Source organism: Anguilla anguilla, chromosome 18, assembly GCF_013347855.1.
Source record: "Anguilla anguilla isolate fAngAng1 chromosome 18, fAngAng1.pri, whole genome shotgun sequence".
Classification (NCBI taxonomy): Eukaryota; Metazoa; Chordata; class Actinopteri; order Anguilliformes; family Anguillidae; genus Anguilla; species Anguilla anguilla.
The window spans coordinates 5,572,149-5,595,628 of NC_049218.1; the positions used below are offsets into that span (position 1 = coordinate 5,572,149).

A 23,480-nucleotide genomic window follows, 5' to 3' on the forward strand; every position below is an offset into this window, starting at 1 on the left:
CTTTCGGTGGAGTTCACCTTGGCTCTGCTTTGTGAATGAGTGAATCTCCACTTCACACATAGGGGCGACATAGCTCAGGATGTAAGAACGGTTGTCTGGCAGTCAGAGGGTTGCCGGTTCGATCCCCGCTCTGGGCGTGTCCCTGAGCAAGACAACTAACCCCTAACTGCTCTGGTGAGTGAGAGGCATCAATTGTAAAGCGCTTCGGATAAAAGCGCTATATAAATGCAGTCCATTTACCATTACCATTTACCACATGACACCTTTTCAAAGTATTCCAAGCACATTCATTCTGCTGTCACCATGCACTGTGACAAGGTTTGTACACTGAGTCACCCATTCTGAAGCGTGTCGTCAAAACGTAGGCTTCTGCACCTGGGGAACGGTTCCACCAACACCCGGCCCAGTGGGCTATTTTCAGGTAGGCTATTAACAAGTGCTAAGCTCCTGACAATAAACCCAGCTTGCATTTCCTAAGCTGTCTGATCTCAAAAGAGAATCTCCAGTATCCATAGAAAGGTTTATTAAAGTGGCAGCACTATTGCCAGACGGATGGATTTCTGTTATACAGTGTTCATATTCCAGAACACAAAATACCCAATCTTGCAAGAAAATCAGCTCATCACTGTACATTATCCAGGTACTTATTTTCTACAACTCCCCCTCTTCTTCAGGGTGGGGGCACGGACACACAGACACTTCATCCTTTTAGGAAGGAAAGTGCCTGTGTGATTTTGCCGGATTCAGCCTAATAAAGGGGGGGAAATAAATACCGGGAAAAATACCTTTTTAATTACACCGACATGAATTGCCCCTGGGCGATTACTACACGCAAAATTGGTAAAGAAAGCTCAACGTCGGATGCAGGCACTGCAGCTTTAAAAGCTCTGCATAGGGGGACGAAGCTTCACTGCTACGTCATGGCGCATTCTGCGGGTCTCGAGAGCTACACTCTCGACCAATGAGGAACAAACCCAACCGTCCAGCAGTCGCTCTGTGCATTCTAGCAGTTGAGTAGGAGGGGTTTTGTGGGTTAGTTTTGAGCAAAGTCCCCTTGCTACAGCTGAGCATCCGCCGTCTCGTCGCCCCACGGTCCCGGACCAACAAAATATTAGTCAAAACACTTGCGTGGAGTTTGGAAATCCCTGCTATTCGAAGCCATGGCCACGCCACTGACCGACCAGGAGAAGAGAAAACAGATAAGCGTTAGAGGGATTGCCGGGTTGGGCGATGTTGCGGAAATCAAGAAGAGCTTCAACAGGCATCTTCACTTTACGCTTGTCAAAGATCGCAATGTTGCGACCCCAAGGGATTACTTCTTTGCACTGGCGCATACAGTGAGAGATCACCTCGTCGGACGTTGGATTCGCACTCAGCAGTATTATTATGAGAAAGACCCGAAGGTAAAATATTATTTTTTGCAAAAGACAGGAAGTGAACTCATGTCTGCATTCCTAAACAACTTTCACTTATCGTTTTCCTTTTGCATGTCATTCGTATGGCAGAATTTAGATTAAACAACCTGTTGCTGGTTGGCTAGTAGCCAGCTACAGGTTCACAATAGGCTGCGTTGACAGATCGACGAGAACAAATATGTACGCAAAATAACTAAAGCCAGACCGCGAAAACAGCTGTCTGTGCATCACTGCTGCAGTGAAAGGGGTATGTAGTCTGACAGACTAATTAGAATGGAAGATTTATCAAAACAACTGGTGTATGTTATCAAGAACATGGTCTGACAATCAATAAATAAGTAACCTGGCTGCTACCACACCCAAACTACTGTACAACTCTTGGCCAATATAGACCCTTCGTAACAGTGACATGAAACTAACCACGAAGGGACACACACCCCATTATTAGGCTCTGGATCACCTTTCTAGCTAAATTCGGCCCCTATTCAGTCTGTCATTTTGACAGTATAATACTAATAAAAGTTGTAAATGGCAGATTACGTACATAGTCTCACGTTGATTTGAATATAAAAAAAGCATGTTATAAAGACTTGCACCAATAAGGATCACCTACCTAATCCAAGATAATGTCGTCTGAAACCAGATTGTCACTTCAATTACCAGTGAATAAAAATTAGGTCAGAAAGTGACATCCCTTTAGAATCTAATTTTCAGGAACTTAATTTGCTTGACGTTGATATCCAAATGTCCAGTGACAAGTGCCGTCTGGAATTGTGAAATTTCTTCACGTTCTCCTCCTACTCATTCAAGCACGCAGTCATCCTAATCTGTGTTCAAAGCGTTTACTAGTTTCCCCAAATACGTTTTAAATTTAGATGGATCTTCCAAGCAGCCAAGCCAGACAGTGTCATTTCCTCATCGTCTGAGTCTCACACGAATGCAGTCTGACAATGGTTTGAAAGTACTAGCGGGAGTGGTTGAAAAAGGAAAGTGTGGTTTATTTGTTCAACAGCACCAAGTGCTCTAATATTTTTTCTCTATTGTGACTATTTATCTTTACGAAAAACATTTTTAACAAGGGCGGTCCAAGTACAGCAGACGGGAGGCGGTGATTTCGTTTGAGTCATAAAAACAAATAGATGATGAAATAAACGAGTAAACAGAATCTTAGATTTCACTAATGGGATATTTAGCCGAGAAAGGACTCTAAATTAAACTTTTAGAGCGAACAAACATCATCTCCTCTGTAAATCTTGATCAAGCCACACAGACATGGATCTACGATTTAAACTGTGAATAACTGAATACTGTAAATAGGCCTACAACGTATTTAGTAGGTAAGAGCAACGGTCCTTGAATTCTTTGCACACATTTAAGAACACAGGCTGAGGATGAGACCGCACAAAGAATAATGCACAGGCACTGCAGAAGGGGCAGCCGGACGTTACTGCAGTGTCTCCACAATGCAGAAGTCCTCGTTTATGAGCCAAGACGTGCTGCAACTACAGGGCGCTGCGAGCAACTCCTGCGGAACTGTTGCGCGCGGGCTTGCATTTGCAGTGCGTAAGCCTGTTTTTCAGATGACAGTTTTGTGTCATTTAACTTCAGGGTGGGAGGGTACAAAAGCACATTAGATTCCTTTATCTTTTCAGTTAAGCAAACTGGTCTGATTTGGTACCTAGGCTGTGAAGAAAATGTTGAAAACCAGAATGTAAATATCAAGCAGGATGGGCTTGTAAATACATTAAAAAATATATACACGGTGTAAGTTGCTCTGGATAAGAGAATGCCTACGTGTAAATGATTGTCCATGCATGACAGTCTGGTTCAGTTGGTTGCACCATGGTTTCAGTAACCAACCCTTTTATTCCTACAATTGAATAATGCTTATTGTCTATTTTTTGTGGCTTATGGCACGTATAATTTTTTTTTCTGGCTGCTCATTTTCATTAAACAGGTTTTGTGTGCAATTCATTAAGTTGAACATTTTATTGATTATTGTTTCTGTAACCTAAATATTAATGTACATATATTTATTTTGTACAGAACATTTAGATGATATCATTTTGTGAACTCAGCGGGCGCAGTTTAGATTCAGTAACTTTTTAGATTTTAATCTTTACTTGCACTTTTTTAAAATAATTCTTATGGGAAACAAAAACAATGTTCAGAAAAATATATTAAGAGAAGCTGGGGGACTGGTTATAAAAATAATGTGAAGCAGCAAGATGACAGTTTGCACCTGGGCAATGAATCAGAAGCAGCATGAGCCAAAAATAGCTGAATAGGTCTCAAAACGTCAGTTGCATTCAAACCATCAAAAAAGAGAAATGCAAGGAGACCGAGATGGAAAAATTAATTTTATTGGTCTCCCATTTCTTTTTTGAGGGTTTCAATGGAAGTACCTTTTTGAAATCTGTGGAACAAATAATGCAGATATTTGCATATGCATGAGTACTTTTGCATAGTGAAATATATACTTGTCCACTAGTGGGGGGGGGGGGGGGGGGGGGGGGGGGGGGGGGGGGGGGGGGGGGGGGGGAGGGGGGGGGGGTGGAAACATTGGAATCTTCCCTGGTTCTCAGCTGGCAATAATGGCAAAAAAAACTCTCATCTGTGTTTTTCATGAAAGAGTCTTTGCCTGGAAGTCTTTTGTAATTGTGTGACTTCCAATGACCTGATTTCAGAGGCAGGTTAAAATCTGATAAGTCCTTTAGGGAGGACACTCAAGCATCAGGCTCTAAAATTTCATGTTATACCACCGGCACACAAAAAGGCAATCATGGGAAAAAGAGCACAGATAGGCCTATCGCTACTTCCTGTTCCCCTTCCATGGCGGATCTGTGGCCAAAGAGGCTGGGCTTGTCATTGAGGGCGTACAGTGGAAACCGCATTCCAAAGCAACAGGGCAACAGAGCCTGCAGTGATAGACAGAAGCCGCAGGCCCAGATCTTGCACCCACTTAGTGAAACACTGTGAAAGGCGCAAGGTCAGAGCCGTGACCTGCTGAACACAAATTAAAATTTAGCCGTGTGTCACACCGCAACGCAAGGGCTTCAAAACCAGGGAGGGAAATTAGCTACAGCACAGACTGAATGGGCTTAAGGCTACCTGAGATAACATCATTCTTGGCAAGAATCTAAGACTTCTCAAATACCTGTTTCCCCCCCCCCCCGAATCTATACTGTAGCTAAAAAATGTACAGTACTCATTAGCTCATTAGAGTTGGCGGCAGTGTTGTATAATGGGTTAGTAACCCAATGTGACCTAAAGGTCACAGGTTCGATTCCTGGGTTGGACACTGCCGTTGTACCCTTGAGCAAGGTGCTTAACCTGCATTGCTTCAGTATATATCCAGCTGTGTAAATGGATGCAATGTAAAATGCTGTGTAAAAAGTTGTGAAAGTCGCCCTGGACAAGAGCGTCTGCTAAATGCCAGTAATGTAAAGTGTAGTACAATGGTTAGGGAACTGGGCTTGTAACGTAGCGGTTCCATTTTCAAATCCAAGCTGGGACACTGCTGTTGCAGCCTTAAGCAAGGTGCTTCATCTGAATGTCTTTAATAGGCAGCTGTATACGTGGATATATGTAAGCGGCCTAACAGTATCTGCAGAATATACATGCATTGGTCTGCAGTCATGCTGGGGAAAAACATTCTTCACTGCAGGGCCTATGTTTTCCTTATTTTTAATGTTTTTTTCATTTATTTTTTAAGTGGGACATTGCAGGAATGTCACTTTTCAACCTAGGACAAATAGTGTCACTAAAGAGGACTTGCTGTCGGAGTTATGTCTTCATTGTGCAAGCATATAACTTTTTCCTTTTCATATTTTACTCCAGCAAACGTGCATTAAATTGTATTTTACATTGACTCTGTATGACTTTTTTCAGCGGTTTAAGTTTAAACAAACAGATGCCCTGATACGTTAATATTCTCAATTCTCTGTGACATAGTGGTACAGAGCATTAGACTACAGAGCCCTCACTAGTCCTTTATCTCTCTGTGTCGTAGAGGATTCACTACTTGTCTCTGGAGTTTTACATGGGCCGGACCCTGCAGAACACCATGATCAACCTGGGCCTGCAGAACGCCTGCGATGAAGCCATCTACCAGGTACACCTGTACACCTGTCTGCCTGACCAGCTCATTAGTGCAGAGACTGATGGGTAAATGGGGATGTCACTGTGGGCGTCGCTGAGTTTGCAATGAGACGCTTGTGTTACCACCGTCTCATTAGAATTACATGGCAAAAGTAGCACAAAAAAAAGCTAAAGCTATTATTAAGGAACGGGAATTTAAATACTTTGATGTTTTCAACAAAGATTTTGTTAAATATATAAGTTTGACGAATTAACTGAGATGCGTGGATTAAACTTTAAAAAAAAAATTGGCTAACCTTTGTGATGGCTCATTGTGAAGTCCTGAGACAGTTTAAAGTAATGGTGAAAACATTATAGTGTATGTGTTATTCAGATGAGGTTAAATAGCTGCAACAATAAAAAAAAAGGGCAAAGACCTGGCAAAACACAGCCAGGGACTGAGTGGGTTAATGCTGTTTCACTGCTGCGTTCACTTCAGGATCACAGGAGTCTGGCTCTTGCCGTGAAGCGTTTCTGAAGAGCCCTTATCGATACTGAAGGCTAGCTATTGCACAACGGCGTCCCATTCCCCCGTCGGTCACCGTTTCCCCTGGCGACCAGCACACTCGAACCTGCAGCACCTCGATCATAACATCGTGTCAAAGGAACACTCCACCCCCCCCCCCCCCCCCCCCCCCCCCCCCACACCTCTACGGAGTAGCCCACGCTCCTCACAGGAAACGATCCCCGCAGCCTGTCATTACTTTGATATGCAGCCAACAGAATTTTTGGAAAAAAAAAAAAAGTGACAGCACCACAGCAGAGGGGGAAGTAGGAGGTCCTCAAAGGAAGTGAATCATTTTAATAGGCTAATTTAATAGGCTCTTATGGAGTTCATGAGCCCTCATTCTCCCATCACTCCTTGCAAAAAGAGGAGGCCGCTATGTGTGTTGTGTTTTTTCACACTCAGCTGGGGTTGGACTTGGAGGAGCTGGAGGAGATTGAGGAGGACGCTGGATTGGGCAACGGGGGACTGGGGCGGCTTGCAGGTGAGGGGGTGTACCTCAGTATATAAAGGGGCTGTAACCCCATTGATACTCAAATCTTGCCCTTGAATCCAAATCCGGCCCTGGTCTTCTTTTCTCCCAGGTAAATTAACAGAATAATTAGTGCTGACTGGCCAGTGTTTTCACACCCGACTCCCAGGCAAAGGGAGGGCGGAAAACCAGCAGTTCTCAGCCCTTGAGGACCATGATTTGAGTAACAGGGGTGTACCCTATTCTGGAAAAAGTCCCATACCATCGTCTCACACACATACGCACGCATACTCATAAACATACACAGATAATTGCTTGTAGCAAAGTGGTTCAGAAGGCTGGCTTGTTTGTTATTGTCCAATTGCTGTCACTGCTGTTGTTAGCGATAGACAGTAGGCAGTGATCACCCCACCGATCAATAATTTCCCTCTCTGGCAGACACTACAGCCAAATAAGCACCACTCTGTGAGACCACAGACACAGTCAGCTTTGAATATGATTCCAGACCACAGAGCACTGCAGTGTACCAGGAGCAGCAGGAGACAAAGCATTGGTACTGCATTAGCCCCATGCTAATATACAGCTATATATATATATATATACACATATACATTTATGGTAATATATCACATTTCAGCCTTGTAGAGCGATGTGCCCTGGATTAGGGTGTTTGGTGAGAAAATAGGTGATAAATTGCAGAGACTGAATAACCACATGCATCCTTTGCGCTGTCACATGAGAATGCAAATGAATCAAAGGCATTTATCAGAGGTATTTTTAGAAAGCCCTCACAGTAAGTGTGCGTTAAGCAAGAAGCTCTGGCGCAGGGACAGGTGAGACAGGTGAGACTCCAGGTGTGGCAGCGTCTCCGGAGTGTCCCGTCACGACGACGGTCTCTCTCTGACGCCCGGGTTTCGCGCAGACGTGGGCGGAGTCCTCTCGCCCAGGCGTTCCCGGGCGCAAGGCCCCCAAATCACGAAGCAACAAAGGGCAGAATGCCTTCGCCTAAAAATCGGCTTTTAGACGGCCCTCCCTCCTCATGAGCGCCCTCTGCAGACGGGACACAGCGGGCTCCGCGCGCTCTCGCCGAGGCTCCGCCCACTCTAGCTGAGGCTCCGCCCACTCTATCTGCAGCTCCGCCCACTCTAGCTGAGGCTCCGCCCCTCTGATTACGGCGGTTAAAAGAAGCCGTTGTGCCCGGCGGCCGTGCCGCTCTGGCGCACAGAGGGGCTCTTGTGGGTCTGGCGCCTGGGAGGCGGAAAAGCGGCGTACTCCTCCTCCGCAGCCTGGCTCTGAGCGCTCGGCGTTCCCCCTGTCCTACTCCAGGCTGGGCCGTCTAAAACCGCAGACACGGTGTCCAAAAACCTGGAGCAGCTGTGATCCAGCTCTTCTGTCCTCCCCCTGACCCCCTGACCCCCTCTCACCCCCGACCCCCCCCCCCCCCCCCAGCTTGTTTCCTGGATTCCATGGCTTCCCTGGGCCTGGCTGCATACGGTTATGGGATCAGGTACGAGTTTGGCATCTTCAACCAGAAGATCTCCAATGGCTGGCAGGTGAGGGAGGGGTGATGGTGTTCTACATTGGGAAGGGGGGGGTGTACAGGTGTGTTTTAATTGGATGTGTCTGCCTGGCTCTGTCATGTTTACAGTCATCTCCTCCTCTGTAGTTCATGTAAAGTTCCCCTGCTGTGGGGGGGGGGGGTGGCTGAAATTCATGTGTCTGACTTTGTTTTCTGCTGGAAAGGTCACTGCCTTTTTTGGAAAAGTACATCAACCAGAACATAATGTTTTCAGAACATAATGATGGATTATACATTTTACGTGCCGTACATTGTGTGGAGGACGGCAAAATGTTTAAGCTTGCTCTCAAAAAACTCTGACCTGTTAAGTAATGCGTGTCAAAGAGTCTTTCCTTATCTCTGTGTTAAAGAATTTTATCATGAAAATCAGTAGAAGTAGCTGAAGCTTGGAAAAAACAAAACTCATGCAAGGCCTCCTTCCCACAAACCTTTGTTCTAAAAAGAAAAAAAAAAGATTTAAATGAGTTTAAAATGCCACCAGGTGGAGGAGGCAGACGATTGGCTGCGCTATGGCAACCCCTGGGAGAAGGCCCGCCCTGAGTACATGCTTCCTGTTCACTTCTATGGCCGAGTGGAGCACGACGGCGAGGGGGTGAAGTGGGTGGACACTCAGGTCAGTCTGTCCTCATAAAGCAGGCTTGCTGTCCATCACGGACAGAGATAGAGATGATTTGTGCAGGGAAAATATGAGAAAGGGCCTCGCAGCGTGCGCACACAGACACACACACACACACACTCACACATTCACACACACGCACTCACACACACACACACACACACACACACACACACACACACACTCACACATTCACACACACTCACGCGCGCGCACACAGACCCACTCACACCCACAAAATCACACACTCACTCTCTCTCACACACACACACACACACACACAGACAGACACACACGCACTCCACTCACACACTCACGCACTCCACTCACGCACTCCACTCACTCACTCACTCACTCACTCACTCACTCACTCACTCACTCACTCACTCACTCACTCTCTCACTCTCTCACTCTCTCACTCTCTCACTCTCTCACTCTCTCACTCTCTCACTCTCACACACACACACACACACAGCCTCCAGAGGCCCCCTGGACCTGCTAGTGCTCCCCTTAGCTCCGCCCCTGCTGTCCATCACTGCTTGCATGCACAGTTTTATCATGTGCTGGTACCATGAGGGTACAGCAGTCATGCACGGGTGAATTTACATGCAATTTGCTGTAGTGAAGCTACTATTAGCACACTTACAGAAAGAACATTAAAAATAAACATAGATAATGCATTTATTTATTTTTTTAAAAACTAGCACTACAAGCTGTTGGGAAAATGTGAAAATGACAATGTTAATATGGTAAGGCCATTGTCTGTCTGCCTGTCTGTCTGTCTGTCTGTCGGCCTGTCCACGTTACAGATCGTCCTGGCGATGCCTTACGACACCCCCATCCCGGGTTACAAGAACAACACGGTGAACACCATGCGGCTGTGGTCGGCTAAGGCCCCCAACGACTTCAACCTGCAAGAGTGTGAGTCTCAGCACCGCATGCTCCTCAGGCACTTAGCGTCAATAGCCCTGGTTCCAAATGGGACTGCAATTTAAAATCCACCAAGGATGGAGGTGTAAAAGCCACAGAAAGTGTTAGGACGGGCATTTCTTTGCGTGTTTCTTTATGAGCACTACACATGTAAATCATATTTATATGCATGCTCCTTAGAACCAGCTTAACGCTTTCTCTTTGGATTCATAATCAGTGCATTTCAGAAACCCTCATTTTAAGCTCAGCCTCAGGCTACAATTAGCTGTACCTATTTAAAGACAAGTGACAGGTATACAGTGGGTACTTTTCAGGGAATACGCCAGGGCATTTTCTTTTTTAAGTCCAGTGATAATTGAAAGCTGTGAAAGCCGTCCCATCGCTGGATCATTAGTGTCCTCGAGAGAGAGAGAGAGAGAGCGTGCAGCTGGGCGGGTTTTGCAGCTGCGCTGGAAAACTGCGCAGTATCTGCAGCGAGCACATGCAGGCCTGAGGGGCTGACTGGCCAGAGGGGGCGCTGTTGCATAGTGAGCTGGGGATGAGACTGAAACCGGCACTCCGTGGGTTAAACTAAGGTCAACTCTGCACAGGGAAAAAAAGCTGTTTATTAGCCCACCTGTATGCCAACTTACATCTCTTCCAGTGTTTGCACATCCTCATGAGAGGCCTTAGAGTAAGCTGTCTATAGTCCAGTATAAGGTCAGTATAAGGTCCTGAATGGTTTGCCTTTTGGGAGGTGCCCCCTTGCCTCAAGCATTGGTCCATATCCGTCCAAAATGAAGAACTACACTATTATGAAGCACATTACCCATAGCTAATGCTGCATACATTAAAGGCATACTATGCAGGATTTTTGCCATGAAAATATCGTAAAATAACCATGCTAAGGCATATCAATAATGCACTTGCAATCTCGGTCTTTATGCACTTTTGCAGAATTTGTGCACAAATGTGTTCTGGACGTTTCTGGGCGTGGCACAACATATATGCACACTAAACATAGCAGTGTACACTAAACACAAATTGTACATAGAAGATGCAGAACTGAAACACAGTGCATGTAATCTAATGTACAAACTTAATACTCAGTTAACCACAGCAAGTATACAGTATGGTATAATACCATAAGACTACAGTAATGTTACTTTAAGGCTATTTTAATGTCATGACTGACAGAGCAGCACCGACCGGCTTCCTCTCTGGTTTTGATCAGCTGCAGCTCTGCAGTTTCTGCCATGCTGCACTTACAGTATCAACACGACCTGCACTGCAGAGCAATATTAAAACCTGAAGCAGTAGGTTTACTTGAAGGGACTAATAAAAAGGGAAGGAAGTTTATTGCTTTGCACTTCCTTTTTAAATGTAATTCCCCCTGTGTGGCCCCCCCTCCCCCCTGCGCATACCTCCTAAGCATATTAGCTAATGAGCACTGCAGTCTGGTCTATCCAGGCTAAGATAAATTGGCTTATTCGTTATCGACTGAGCAGTTAGCTCAGAACGGAACCATCTAGGACACCAAGCGGAGCCCTGCGCCAGGGCAGTGCGGCGGGCGGTCTGAGGGTGGGGGAAGAGGGTGGCAGCATGCCAGCGTTGCCCGTGGATACGCTCCTGACTGACGCAGCGCAGCAGGTTGGCCCGGGTCTCGTCCCCGCACCCCTGGAGCACCCCCCGGCCGTACTTGAGATGGCGCCTCCTTATCCAAACATGAGTTTGTGGTTTTTGTTTTACAGCGGGTGCCGGGTAGAAGTGTGGATGGGGCATTTACTAGCGATGGCGGAACGAGGCTTCACTGAAAACAAACGTGGGCTGGAGCCATTAATATGCAATCAGAGGCTCTCTGATCTGAACCAATCGTTTTGAACCAGCTCGCTGTAGCTCCGCCCACTATGGAAATGATGGAACCTTACTCTGGCACCACTTATATCTACTGTGGCAGTTGACCCTGCTGAATGGTTATGGTTACAGTATTTTTCATGCTGGTGTCTACAGTAGGGGTTTACTAGTGACCCAGAGGACAAGGGAGGGATATCACGAAGACCTCTATGCTATATTATTTCTCAGCTGCAACCATGAACACTGTGAACACAAAGTACTGTTCTGCAGTTACTAAACTGACTCTGTGGAGGGCTTAAGGATGTGGTGAAATAAAATATGCGAGTACCCTTTCCAATTATCTTTCAACAAAATGTATAAATCAGATTCTATTTGAGAGCTATGAACTTCTCCCCATTAAAGACTCAAGGTCTTGTCCACGGTCTTAAATCCCCTTGATGATTTAAACAGCAAGCTGATGTTGTGGTATGGTCTGATATTGAGTGTGTGTGTGTACGCATGTGCGTGTGTGTGTGCGTGCGTGCGTGCGCATGTGTATATATAAGTGTGTGTCTATACTCCTGTCATTTGAGAGCACCTTCTCCTCTTTTTCACAGTTAATGTTGGGGATTATATCGAAGCGGTGCTGGACAGGAACTTGGCGGAGAACATATCCAGGGTCCTGTACCCAAACGACAATGTAAGTGATGAAAGCGACGGCTGAACGAGAGCAGGAACTGTTCCCGTCTCAAAAACAGTGCCACTGAACAACTTCTCACATCCAGTTACTGCCTGTGGCTATAATGCCGCCGTTGAGGACTGAGCAGGTACACTCTGCAGAATTAGCAATGGTAACTTTTCATATAAACCAGGTACAAATCTAAAAGAAATTCAGCTGAAGTCCTAAATGCTCTGGGAGTTTAAATTTTCTTGGGACGCCTGACCATGATTCCTCTCAGTGAAATACCAAAAACAAGTGCTGGTAATGTTATAGCAACAGACAGTCGAAGTTACAGTAAACATCCACCCACAATGCACCCTGCCACAGCTCTGAAGACCGCACTGTAAAGATCTGGGTTGCGAAACTGAAACGGCGTCTAAACCACAGAGAGCTTCTTAATGCTTCTCAGACTTTTGAGATTTAGATTTAGATTTAGACCTGCATACCAGCAGATAAAAAAAACATATATTTCAGACACATCTCGAACACAACTAAGCACAGGCAGTCGCTCACGCAGAGAGAGAGAGAGGACAGAGAAAGAGAGAGAGGGAGGGAGGGAGGGAGGGAGGGAGGGGGAGAGACAGAGAGAGAGAGAGATCAGGTTGGGTCATTGTCTCCACAGACATGACCTAATAAGGACATCAAAGATGTAAAACTGGCTGCATTGTCAGGCCGGCAGCCTCCCACTGCCACAGGAACTTCAGCACGGCCGTACAGGAAGTGCATTCTCAGAACCTGCAGCGCGCACGGCCCTGCTGGAGGACCAAGACAGGACACTTGTGATAAGAGCAATCCTAGGTTGAGAGTACCCTGTGGAGCAGCGACAGAGTTAATTCAGGAACAGTCCTGAATGTTGTTTTTAACACGTCTGTTCTGAGGGCGAGATAAGCTGGCTGTTTATCGTTAGCTTTTTCGGGATGTCGCCACCAAATGAAAGCTCCGCCCCCCTGATTGACCCGGCAGGTTTTCGGAGCTTTCAGTCAGCCAATCGGGCTGTTAGCCGATGAGGTAGCTCCCTGGTTGGTGGTGCTCAGTATCGCCGAACGAAAGCGCCGCCTACCGCACTGTCCTGCAGGTTATGCCGTTGGGGAAAAAAATTGGCAGATTTCAAGGGAAGGTTCTGGTGGTTAGCCGTTAGCTAACCACCAGGGGGGGGAATCACATGCTTTTGAAGAACAATGAACAATGTATGTCAGCCTGACTACAGAGAAGCATTATTTTGCCCTCATGTTCTGTTTGACCAGGAAAAACCTGCTCCCTGGGGAAGTCCCTAGGAAGCTTTCAGTGTGTTTTAGGTTGATTAGATGTTTAGGTCTTAAATAATGGATGATGTTTTCACATTAGGATATTGAACTGAGCCATTCAATACATAAAGAGCTGCCCTAATTTATAGTGTTTTTGTTTGTATATGTTTTTTTGTTTATGCGTGTGTGTGTGTGTGTGAGTATGTGTGTGTGGGCGCATGCGTTTGTGTATATGTGCCCCTGTGTGCATGTGTGTGTGTGTGTGTGTGTGTGCATGCGTGTGTATATGTGCGTGTGTGCGCCTGTGCACGTGTGGGTGTGTGTGCGCGTGTGTGTGTTTGTGTATGTCTGTGTGTGTGTGTCTGTGCACCTGTGTGGATGTGCTTGTGTACGTATGTGTGTGCATGGTACGTGTGTGTGCTTGTGCATGTGTACGTGTGCATGTGTGTGTGTGTGTGTGTGCATGTGTGTGTGTGCGCACGCGTGTGTGTGTGTGTGCATGTGTGTGTGCATGTGTCCAGTTCTTCGAGGGTAAGGAGCTGCGGCTCAAGCAGGAGTACTTTGTGGTCGCCGCCACACTCCAGGACATCATCCGCCGCTTCAAGTCCTCCAAATTCGGCTGCCGGGACCCCGTGAGGACCTCCTTCGAAACGTTCCCCGAGAAGGCGAGGATCCCGCACCCTTTCACCTCATCCTTCTTTTCGCTTTTCTCATTCATCACATTCTACATTCCAGATTCAGCTGCTCTACAGCAAGTGCCTAAACTGGGGAGCAGTACCCCACCAGCTCAGGGCTGTGGGAAAAACTACAACTGCAAATCACCATTTGGTCTTGTTTCATGCAAATATGCATTTTCATATTTCATAAAGTGTTAGACGTAGCCTGAAACCATGGAACCTTGGGTTTCACTTGGAACCCAGCAAAAGCACTGCCAACTCAAACATGTTTCGTCTCCTTCTATAATCCAACGGAATCAATGTCAGCAGGGCAGAGAGCGCTTTTGGCCACAGCAGGGCACCTGTAGCACGTTCACATTTTATTCTGTAACGTCACGGCTCCCGTAATTTTGGACACGCTTCTGTTCCCCTCTTTCGATTGGTCAGGTGGCTGTTCAGCTGAACGACACCCACCCGGCCTTAGCCATTCCGGAGCTCATGAGGATCCTGGTGGACGTGGAGAAACTGGACTGGGACAAAGTACCTACCGCCACTCTGCCCGCGTCGTCATGGTGGTGGGACCACCGTGTACCTCGCCCCAAAACGTGACCTAGCACTGAACTGGAAACCCAAGCTTGTTTTTAGACCACACTGTTCAGGACGTGCAGTTCTGGCAAACTAACGGGTCATAACTGTCACCATAGCCGTAAATGAAAACTTCACCAGCTGACTGTTGATTACTATGTTGCCTGGACAGTGTCAGTAAATATTTGGCCTTGGACCCTGCTAAGCACCTGAGAAACAAGCAGCCGTCGGTCTCCACGCAGCAGATTTACCAGAGCTTGTTACAGCCAATCAGATGCATTCTCTGGGTTGTGTTGTGTTGTGTTTTACAGCAACCCTTAGGCCTTTCAAGTAGGCCATGATTTCTGAGTGAAGCCAGGGTCAGTGTTATCACCTAAAACCTACAGCAGGGCTGTCAAACTGTGCATACTGGTTTCACTCCTACTGCAGTTACCAGGCCCAAAATTGTAACAAGCTGGTAATTGTTGTTAAATATACATGTTTAATGTCTCTTGAGGGATGACCTGCATTTTGTTCTAATAAGTTTTAGCAAAATAACTGATGATGCAATTGGCTGTAACAAAACATTACCTACGCAGAGGGACCCCAGTGCTTTCCAGTGTGTTATTCACACCCTTAATAAAGAAGGCTGTATAAAATAAACACTACAGGTAATGAGATGCACGCCAAAAAAAAAAGATGGAAACACTTGTACTTGTTCACTGCTTCAGTGCTAGGTGGTATTTTAGGGAATGGACTGTCCTGCTCACGGAGGCGCTGTCCCCACACCTCTCTCCTCTTTCTCCCCGAAAAACAGGCCTGGGAGGTGACGGTGCAGACGTGCGCCTACACCAACCACACGGTCCTGCCCGAGGCGCTGGAGCGCTGGCCCGTTCACATGTTCGAGAAGCTGCTGCCTCGCCACCTGCAGGTCATCTACGAGATCAACCGCCGACACCTGGAGGTACACGCCCCTCCTTTGACCTTTGACCTTAGAGCGTATAATAATATGTAGAGACAGCGACGCCAATAGAAACCTATGGGGAGCACAGGTCGGAGTGTAGCACAGTGAGTAAGGAACTGGGTTTGTAACCGAAAGGTCGCAGGTTCGATTCCCGGGTAGGATACTTCCGTTGTACCCTTAAGCAAGGTGCTTAACCTGAATTGCTTCAGTATATATCCAGCTGTATAAAAGGATACAATGTAAAATGCTATGTAAAAGTTGTGTAAGTCGCTCTGGATAAGATCGTCTGCTAAATGTCTGTAATGTAACCAGGAAGTACAATTTTTTTGCTCAACGGACATGCTCAGTTGTATCCCCTAAATCAAGTGTACAACGAGGATAGTGCACACATTGGCTAAAATAAATAATAAATTAAAAAAATTAATATCTTTGTGCGGTAGGGAAAAAATATTTTACGTCGGAAAAATAATAAGTGATTTTTTCTTGTTAATATAATTACAAATATGAGTTAATAGCAATATTTGAGTGGAAGTATTTTATTTTTTTATTTTTTAAATGAATGGAGCCCAATGGGGAAACTTGCTTTTTGAGCGAAACTAATAGATATCAGCAGGGGGCGACATTACATCCGGTGCTGAGGTTGAGAACCGAAAACTGGCCCCTCCCCCCTCGACCGATGCACGTCATTCAGGGCTTTTACCGTTATCACGGAGGATTTGAACAGTGTTTGACTGCTCCCCCCCCCCCCCCCCCAGAGAATCGCGGCTCTCTACCCCGGGGATACCGGTCGGCTCCAGCGGATGTCCCTGATCGAGGAAGGCGACCCGAAAAGGGTCAACATGGCGCACCTGTGCGTGGTGGGCTCGCACGCCGTCAACGGGGTGGCCCGCATCCACTCCGACATCGTCAAGGCCACCGTGTGAGTGACAGGTCGCGACCCAGACCAGCCCAGGTCCCAAACACGCATTTGTTTTGGATTCAAATACTTTTCTGCGCTTTACTGATCTTGTCTGGTGTACTGGAACCAATGGAATACTCTCAGAAAGTGTAAACCCCTGCCTTCTGGTCATATTGGCTGGCTCGATTACACCAGGCAATAGAGCAATAGAGCACAGAGAATTATTTGAATCCAAAGCAAATACGTATTTGACCCGGGTCTGGTCACAACTACACCCCCCGACCACACCTGTACGCGAATGCGAACTTAATAATATCCGAGTGCGTTTGCTCGCGTTTAACGAAAGTGCCGCTTCGCAGTTTTAAGGACTTTCACGACGTGGAGCCGGAGAAGTTCCAGAACAAGACCAACGGCATCACGCCCCGCCGCTGGCTGCTGCTGTGCAACCCGGGCCTGGCCGACATCCTCGCTGAGGTACAGAACCACGGGTTCGCCTTGTAACCCCTCCCACCCGCCCAAAGGGATCACAGAGCTTCTCCACCCTAGCTCCCCAGTGGTGGAACGAACTCCCCGTCCCTCTCCGAGCCTCCCCCTCACTACCCATCTTCCGCCGTGGCCTGAAGACTCATCTCTTCAGACTACACCTAGACTAACCACCACCACACTGTATAAAAAAAAAATATATATATATATTTTTTAATTATACCCTTTTTCCTGTCACTTGTTACATGTTGCCCCATCCCTGCACTTCTTGGTAATTTGTATTTGTCCTAATACTGTAGCTTATTCTTCTGCCTAGTTGGCCTTGCAAATGTTAGACGGCTAGAAATTGTTCTCGGCTAGAAATAGCTGTACAAAATAAGTAATTGTACCTTACTGAACAGTTCAGCAGTTGTCTACGATCATGAAAATGCACTTTTGTACGTCGCTTTGGATAAAAGCGTCTGCCAAATGAATGTAATGTAATGGGTACCGGGTTTTTTCAATTAACGATACATCGACCTGGATCAATGCAACGGTTTGGAGGGCAACGATCAGGTCCGAGCGATGCAACGTGCGGAAAATCGGTCCGTATCGTTATGAATCAAAGCAACATGTCCATAATCTTGTGGCAGTTTTTTCTCCAGTAACACTGTTATCTGCCAACATACAGTGTCTCTTATGAGGCCTTAATTTTGTCTTACACACAATTTCCTCAGATTTTTCCTTCATTTGACTTCTTAACCTGAACAACTCAATATGAAAGACTAAAACGACAATCGTTTTCATTATAAATGAAGGACTGGTTGGACTGGTTAGATGAATAAGGCAATGCATTTTCATCGTGTGACAGGACCCTGGATATGCTTAATTAAATGCAGTTTTCCCCTGTAGAAAATCGGAGAGGGCTTCCTGACTGACCTCTTTCAGCTGAAGAAGCTTCTGAACTTCGTAGATGACGAAGCCTTCATTCGCGACGTGGCCAAAGTGAAGCAGGTGAGAAGGAGATGCAAACCCTCGGCTTACTGGACGAGAGTCCCCTGTCCCCCAGTTTGCCGCTTGATGTCGCCACAGGCTGAGTATTTTGCGGCTGCGGTTTCAGGAGAACAAGCAGAAGTTTGCGGCGTACCTGGAGAAGGAATACAAGGTGAAGATCAACCCTGAGTCCATCTTCGACATCCAGGTCAAGAGGATCCACGAGTATAAGAGACAGCTGCTCAACTGCCTGCACATCATCACCTTTTACAACCGTAAGATCTGCTGGCCCATCAACTTCTAAAACAATAAGATCTGCTCACTAGTTAATCATTTAAAACCTTAAGATTTGCTCACCCTGCTTACCTGCTAGCATCTAGAACTGTAATGTCTAGCCAACTGCCCATACACAATGAAAATATATTGCCATATTTTTTTAAATACTATGTAATATGTTGAGGTAATATATTTACCTTTGCATGTAAAGATATGAAACATGATTTTGTCTCTTAATCATCACACTAATGGACCTGCTCATCGGTTTCTATGCAGGTATTAAAAAGGACCCCAAGAAGCCCTTTGTTCCAAGGACCATAATGATTGGAGGAAAGGTAAATGCATAATCAGCGAGGTTTCTCTCATTTAATACAATTAATATAAAACGAAGTAAAAGTGTGAGTTTGTAAAATATTAAATATCAACTGCAGAACGCCAAAACAGACAAAGTTGATAAGCAGCCTGAAGTAACAATATATGAAATGTGTTAAATCGCAAATGAGTCATATTTGATTCGCGCATTGTACACTATTCGATTAGTTTGCTGAAGTCCTGTAACAATTGTTTAACCACAAAGGCAACCAAGCTCATAAACACATGAAACGCTGTCTCACTCGTATAAAACTCGCACGTTGGGCCGCTAATGTGTACTGCAACATTTTTTTTAAATTGTCATTTTCAGGGATAACGCATAAACGACTCAAATTTAAAATTCAAGCTGTAGCGAGTTTTCACTCTTATCTATGGCGTAGGCCTACCGTAGGCTACAGGAGGTCGCTTGTGTTTGGTTGACATTCGCGTGTTGCTGTGTTGTCCGAAGTCTGTCCTTCCTCCAAAGAAACCAGGCAAACCATGAACAGTTTGCTCAGGCATATCTTCCCATAAAAGTAAAAGTATTAAACCATAATAAATCACGTAAAACAACGCACAACTGGCCGCGAGTTGCTCCGCCTGGTTTCTCTGAAGCTGAGGTACGGCACGCGCGATGCTCACGCGCGCGCACCTGCATGACAAGTACGAAACGGCTTGGATCATAGCATACAGTTCTGTTGATTGGACACGTCTAACATTTGCCCCGCCTCCACCAGGCTGCCCCCGGTTACCACATGGCCAAGATGATCATCAGACTCATCACCGCCATTGGACAGGTGGTCAACAATGATCCCGTGGTTGGGGACAGACTGAAGGTCATCTTCCTGGAGAACTACAGAGTCTCTCTAGCAGAGAAAGGTAAAAAGACCCTTTTTTTTTTTTTTACAATGTTAAGGTCTCTGTCCACCACTGGCTTTCATCATAATAATAATAATAATAATAATAATAATAATAATAATTGGACTTATTAAAACTTATTTTCACAATGTCATATTCCTCAGAGTATTAGGCATTGTGTTAAGGAATCTGAAATGTGATTGGCATTAAAATCTTGGGGGGAGAAAGGCCTTATTAAGTTTAATTTAATGTGTTAACTAACCTTTTAATGGATTACCTTTCACAAAAATGAACAAAGCAGTGTCATAGCGGTCATAACAAGGAGGTTGGGAAATAACCAGTGGAGTAACTTATAAAAACAGGGGAAACGCGAGGAGACATTTTCCTTTTTTTAGGCATTTTAGTAGCTAACGGCCCCGTCCTCTCCCCGCAGTGGTCCCGGCGGCCGACCTCTCGGAGCAGATCTCCACGGCGGGCACGGAGGCCTCCGGCACCGGCAACATGAAGTTCATGCTGAACGGCGCCCTCACCATCGGCACCATGGACGGCGCCAACGTGGAGATGGCGGAGGAGGCCGGCGAGGAGAACCTCTTCATCTTCGGCATGAGGGTGGAGGACGTGGAGGAGATGGACAGGAAGGGGTAAGGGGTGGAAGGGCCTCCCCCCACGTGCTCTGCCAAGGAAGCCAAAACTGGAGCCTCGTGGTCGAGGGGGAAGGGGAGGGTTAGAGGATGTGGAGGATTTCGGATGAGGAAGCTGAGGACCGTGCCTTTGAGCAAAAGATTGTGTTTGAAATGCAGCTCCCAGCTAACCCAATATGTTCTCGCAATGTTGCAGGAATGTTTTGCCAGTGTTATGACATTGCCACTACATTGCAGCGACGTTGTGAGAATGTTTTATCTGGGTTGGTATTCAAATGCAATATTAACTGAATTGTTCAAACACACCGATTTTGCAAAAACAACTTTTGGTTTGAATTGTAGAATAAAGCAAATTGACCAAAGTGGAGATTGAGGACAGAAGTGAGCACTGGAATTTGTATCACTTTTTTAATCAGTTTAAGACCAGCTAGGTTAGGATGTGCCTGTTACAGAACTCAGTCTGGACATACTGCCACTCACCTTGTGTCCATAGCAACCGTCATTTAATCCTCGTCTTTCATTAATCCACCATTGTTCTCCCCCTTCTCATATATCCCTTCCGTTTTTTTCTTCTGCTTCCTGTCGCTCATTCACCCACTTCCTGTGCCTGTCTGCGCAGGTACAATGCCATGGAGTACTACGATCGCATCCCCGAGCTGCGGCAGGTCATCGAACAGATCCGCAGCGGCTACTTCAGTCCCAGGGAGCCGGAGCTCTTCAAGGACGTGGTCAACATGTTGCTGAATCACGACAGGCAAGATCGCGCAAACAAATGCCGGCTATCTGCGCTGAAAGAGCAACGTTGCCCCCTGGTGGTGATTTGAAGTATTGTGCAGATTAATTTCTAGACGCCCCTCTTTTCCTCTTACCTGTTAGACTATTTAATTTAACTGGTGCACCTGGCTAAATTATTGCATATCCTCAATTAATGAAACAATGTATGATTCTAAGGGACAAGAAATGTTGAGTTTCACTCTATGTAATGCTGCACGGCCCTAGGTATGGAAAATAAATTTCATTCAACAGCCATTCATTGGTTAATATTACATGAAGGCATTAGGGCAAGTGCCATTAATCTCCTTAATCGAAAAAATGCACTTGTGTTGGAGAGGAGTAGAATTTTTTTTCCTGCTGGCATACATGGTACGGAAAGGTTTATCCGGAGTATCAGTTAAGTGTATTCTTACAAAAGCTTCTTTCTTCCAGGTTCAAGGTGTTTGCTGACTATGAGGCCTACATCAGTTGTCAAGAGAAGGTCAATGATCTATACAGGGTAAGGTGCCAAAGAGAAAATAATGTAGTCCAGTGACTCTTCATGAATCTTATGAAGCTTCAAAAAGTTTGGCACATCAGTCTAAATATACGTATGTAAGTTTGAACATTATTTTTTGTGTATTTCAAGTGGTCTTTGTAAAACAGAGGGGTGACGCTTTGCCCCGTGTCCCGTTTCAGAACCCCAAAGAGTGGACGAGGAAGGTGATCCACAACATTGCCGGCTCGGGCAAGTTCTCCAGCGACCGCACCATCTCCGAGTACGCCCGGGAGATCTGGGGGGTGGAGCCCTCCGACGTGAAGATCCCGCCCCCTAACGCACCCCGCGAGATCCCGCCCCCTAACGCACCCCGCGAGATCCCGCCCCCTAACGCGCCCCGCGATTGAGTCCGGGAGTCCCCCCGAAAAATGCACTGCCCCCCCCCCCCCCCCCCCCCCCCCCACCCCCCACCCCACCCCACCCCACCTCCTTCTGTGACTCCGCCCCTCGCTCCCTCCCCAGGCGCTCCGCCCTAAGCTCCGTCCCAAATCGAACACCTCCGTGTTCCGAGCACTCGTTGCGAAACCGCGCCTCCAGGTTGGGGGCGCGTGTCCGAACCAAAGTGCGGGCGTACGGAGCACGGTTTGGGGCACGCGGTTTGGGACGCAGCTAAACGCTCATAATTAGGGAGGGAGGACGGTGGTAGGGCTGCGACTAATACAATCACACGTGACACGGATCTGTGACTGCAACTTCCCATCCATTTCATTTGTGCCGTTAGGGAAGCAGGCAGCAAGCCGAAACGTTTGAGGCGATGGAATTTAATGGCTTTCTAGAATATCCATTTTGGTAAATCTCATGAGTGGTACAAGCATTTGCACACAGAAAACATTCTAATCATATGAATACCCCCCCCCACCCCCCCACCCATATGTGCTGTATAGACATATGGGTTGATTCAACAGTATATTTTAATATGCCGTTTTACTGAAGAAGGCTTGTCATTTTCTACTACATTTCGTTACCCAGCATAATATTGTATAAAATTATGCAGGGAAAGGAACAACCAAAAAAAAAAACAAAAGGATCCCCCAAAAAATCAGGACAAATAAAGTGGCTTGTTTTCACATTTGCACTTAGAATACAGGCGGAGTGGCACCTGTAGTTCTTTTACCAGGAAAGGCCTTGATAATGACTGTGGAACAATGTGATAGTCAAAAAATATACTTATACTATTTCATAGTGGGGCTAAAACACTTTGCTGTACTTGAATGTATTTTAGTTTTAAAGCTACTGTTGTTTAAAAAAAAAAAAAAAAAAAAAAACTAATGCAACTTGTGTGTTTGTGGATGTGTGTGTAAAAAAAAAATTATTTTCTGTAGCAGGTTAAGCTCTTTCTCCCACACCATTTCAAAGTACTGTACTGTGGTTACGCTTTGATTCTCGAAACTGAGAAAAGGAATAAACAAGTATCACAGGTGGATTCGCGAAGTCATTCAAGATGTCGGGCGTTTGGGGCGTGGGGGGGGGAATCAGTTCCTCTGACAGAAGTCACAAAGCAAGTTCCAGGCTAAAAAAGCAGCCCGGTACCCGTGTGCAAGCAGCCGCCTCTCCCCGAATTACACGCCCGGGTCCGGAACTGGCCCGACTGGAGAGGCCTCATTCCCATTCCAACTGGCTCCCAAGTTGCAGTCTGTTTTTTGCACTGCCTGTTTGGGCGTACTGTACACATGCCTGGGCTGTAAGCAGGTGCTTTTTTTTTTTTTTTTACTGAAACCATTGCAAATGGTAAACGGTAAATGGACTGCATTTATATAGCGCTTTTATCCAAAGCGCTTTACAATTGATGCCTCTCATTCGCCAGAGCAGTTAGGAGTTAGGTGTCTTGCTCAAGGACACTTCAACACGCCCAGGCCGGGGTTTGAACCGGCAACCCTCCGACTGCCAGACAATCACTCTTACCTCCTGAGCCATATCGCCCCATTGCCCATTCACAGTGAATTTCTTTTGAAAATGGAAGGCCAAAATCCAATTTAAAGTTTAAATTTAATTAGGGTCTCTCTTTGATGGAGTATCTGTCGTGACTGCTCTGTCACCAGGTTTGCTGTTCAACAGGTGAAATGATCTCATT

At 46.2% G+C, this 23,480-nt stretch overlaps 1 protein-coding gene across 1 annotated transcript; it reads left to right on the plus strand.

Moving 5' to 3' along the window:
* The first annotated feature begins 958 nt into the window (after positions 1-958).
* On the plus strand, positions 959-21,797 carry pygb (phosphorylase, glycogen; brain). The gene is made up of 20 exons (XM_035399526.1): positions 959-1,403; positions 5,428-5,529; positions 6,466-6,544; positions 7,982-8,085; positions 8,593-8,724; positions 9,537-9,648; positions 12,087-12,169; positions 13,956-14,099; positions 14,538-14,630; positions 15,472-15,618; positions 16,374-16,537; positions 16,876-16,990; positions 17,891-17,992; positions 18,099-18,246; positions 18,524-18,582; positions 19,336-19,477; positions 19,890-20,097; positions 20,717-20,851; positions 21,304-21,370; positions 21,550-21,797. Exons 1-20 carry the CDS (start codon positions 1,161-1,163, stop codon positions 21,754-21,756), a joined length of 2,586 nt encoding a protein of 861 aa, XP_035255417.1. The 5' UTR covers positions 959-1,160; the 3' UTR covers positions 21,757-21,797.
* The last annotated feature ends 1,683 nt before the right edge of the window (positions 21,798-23,480 follow it).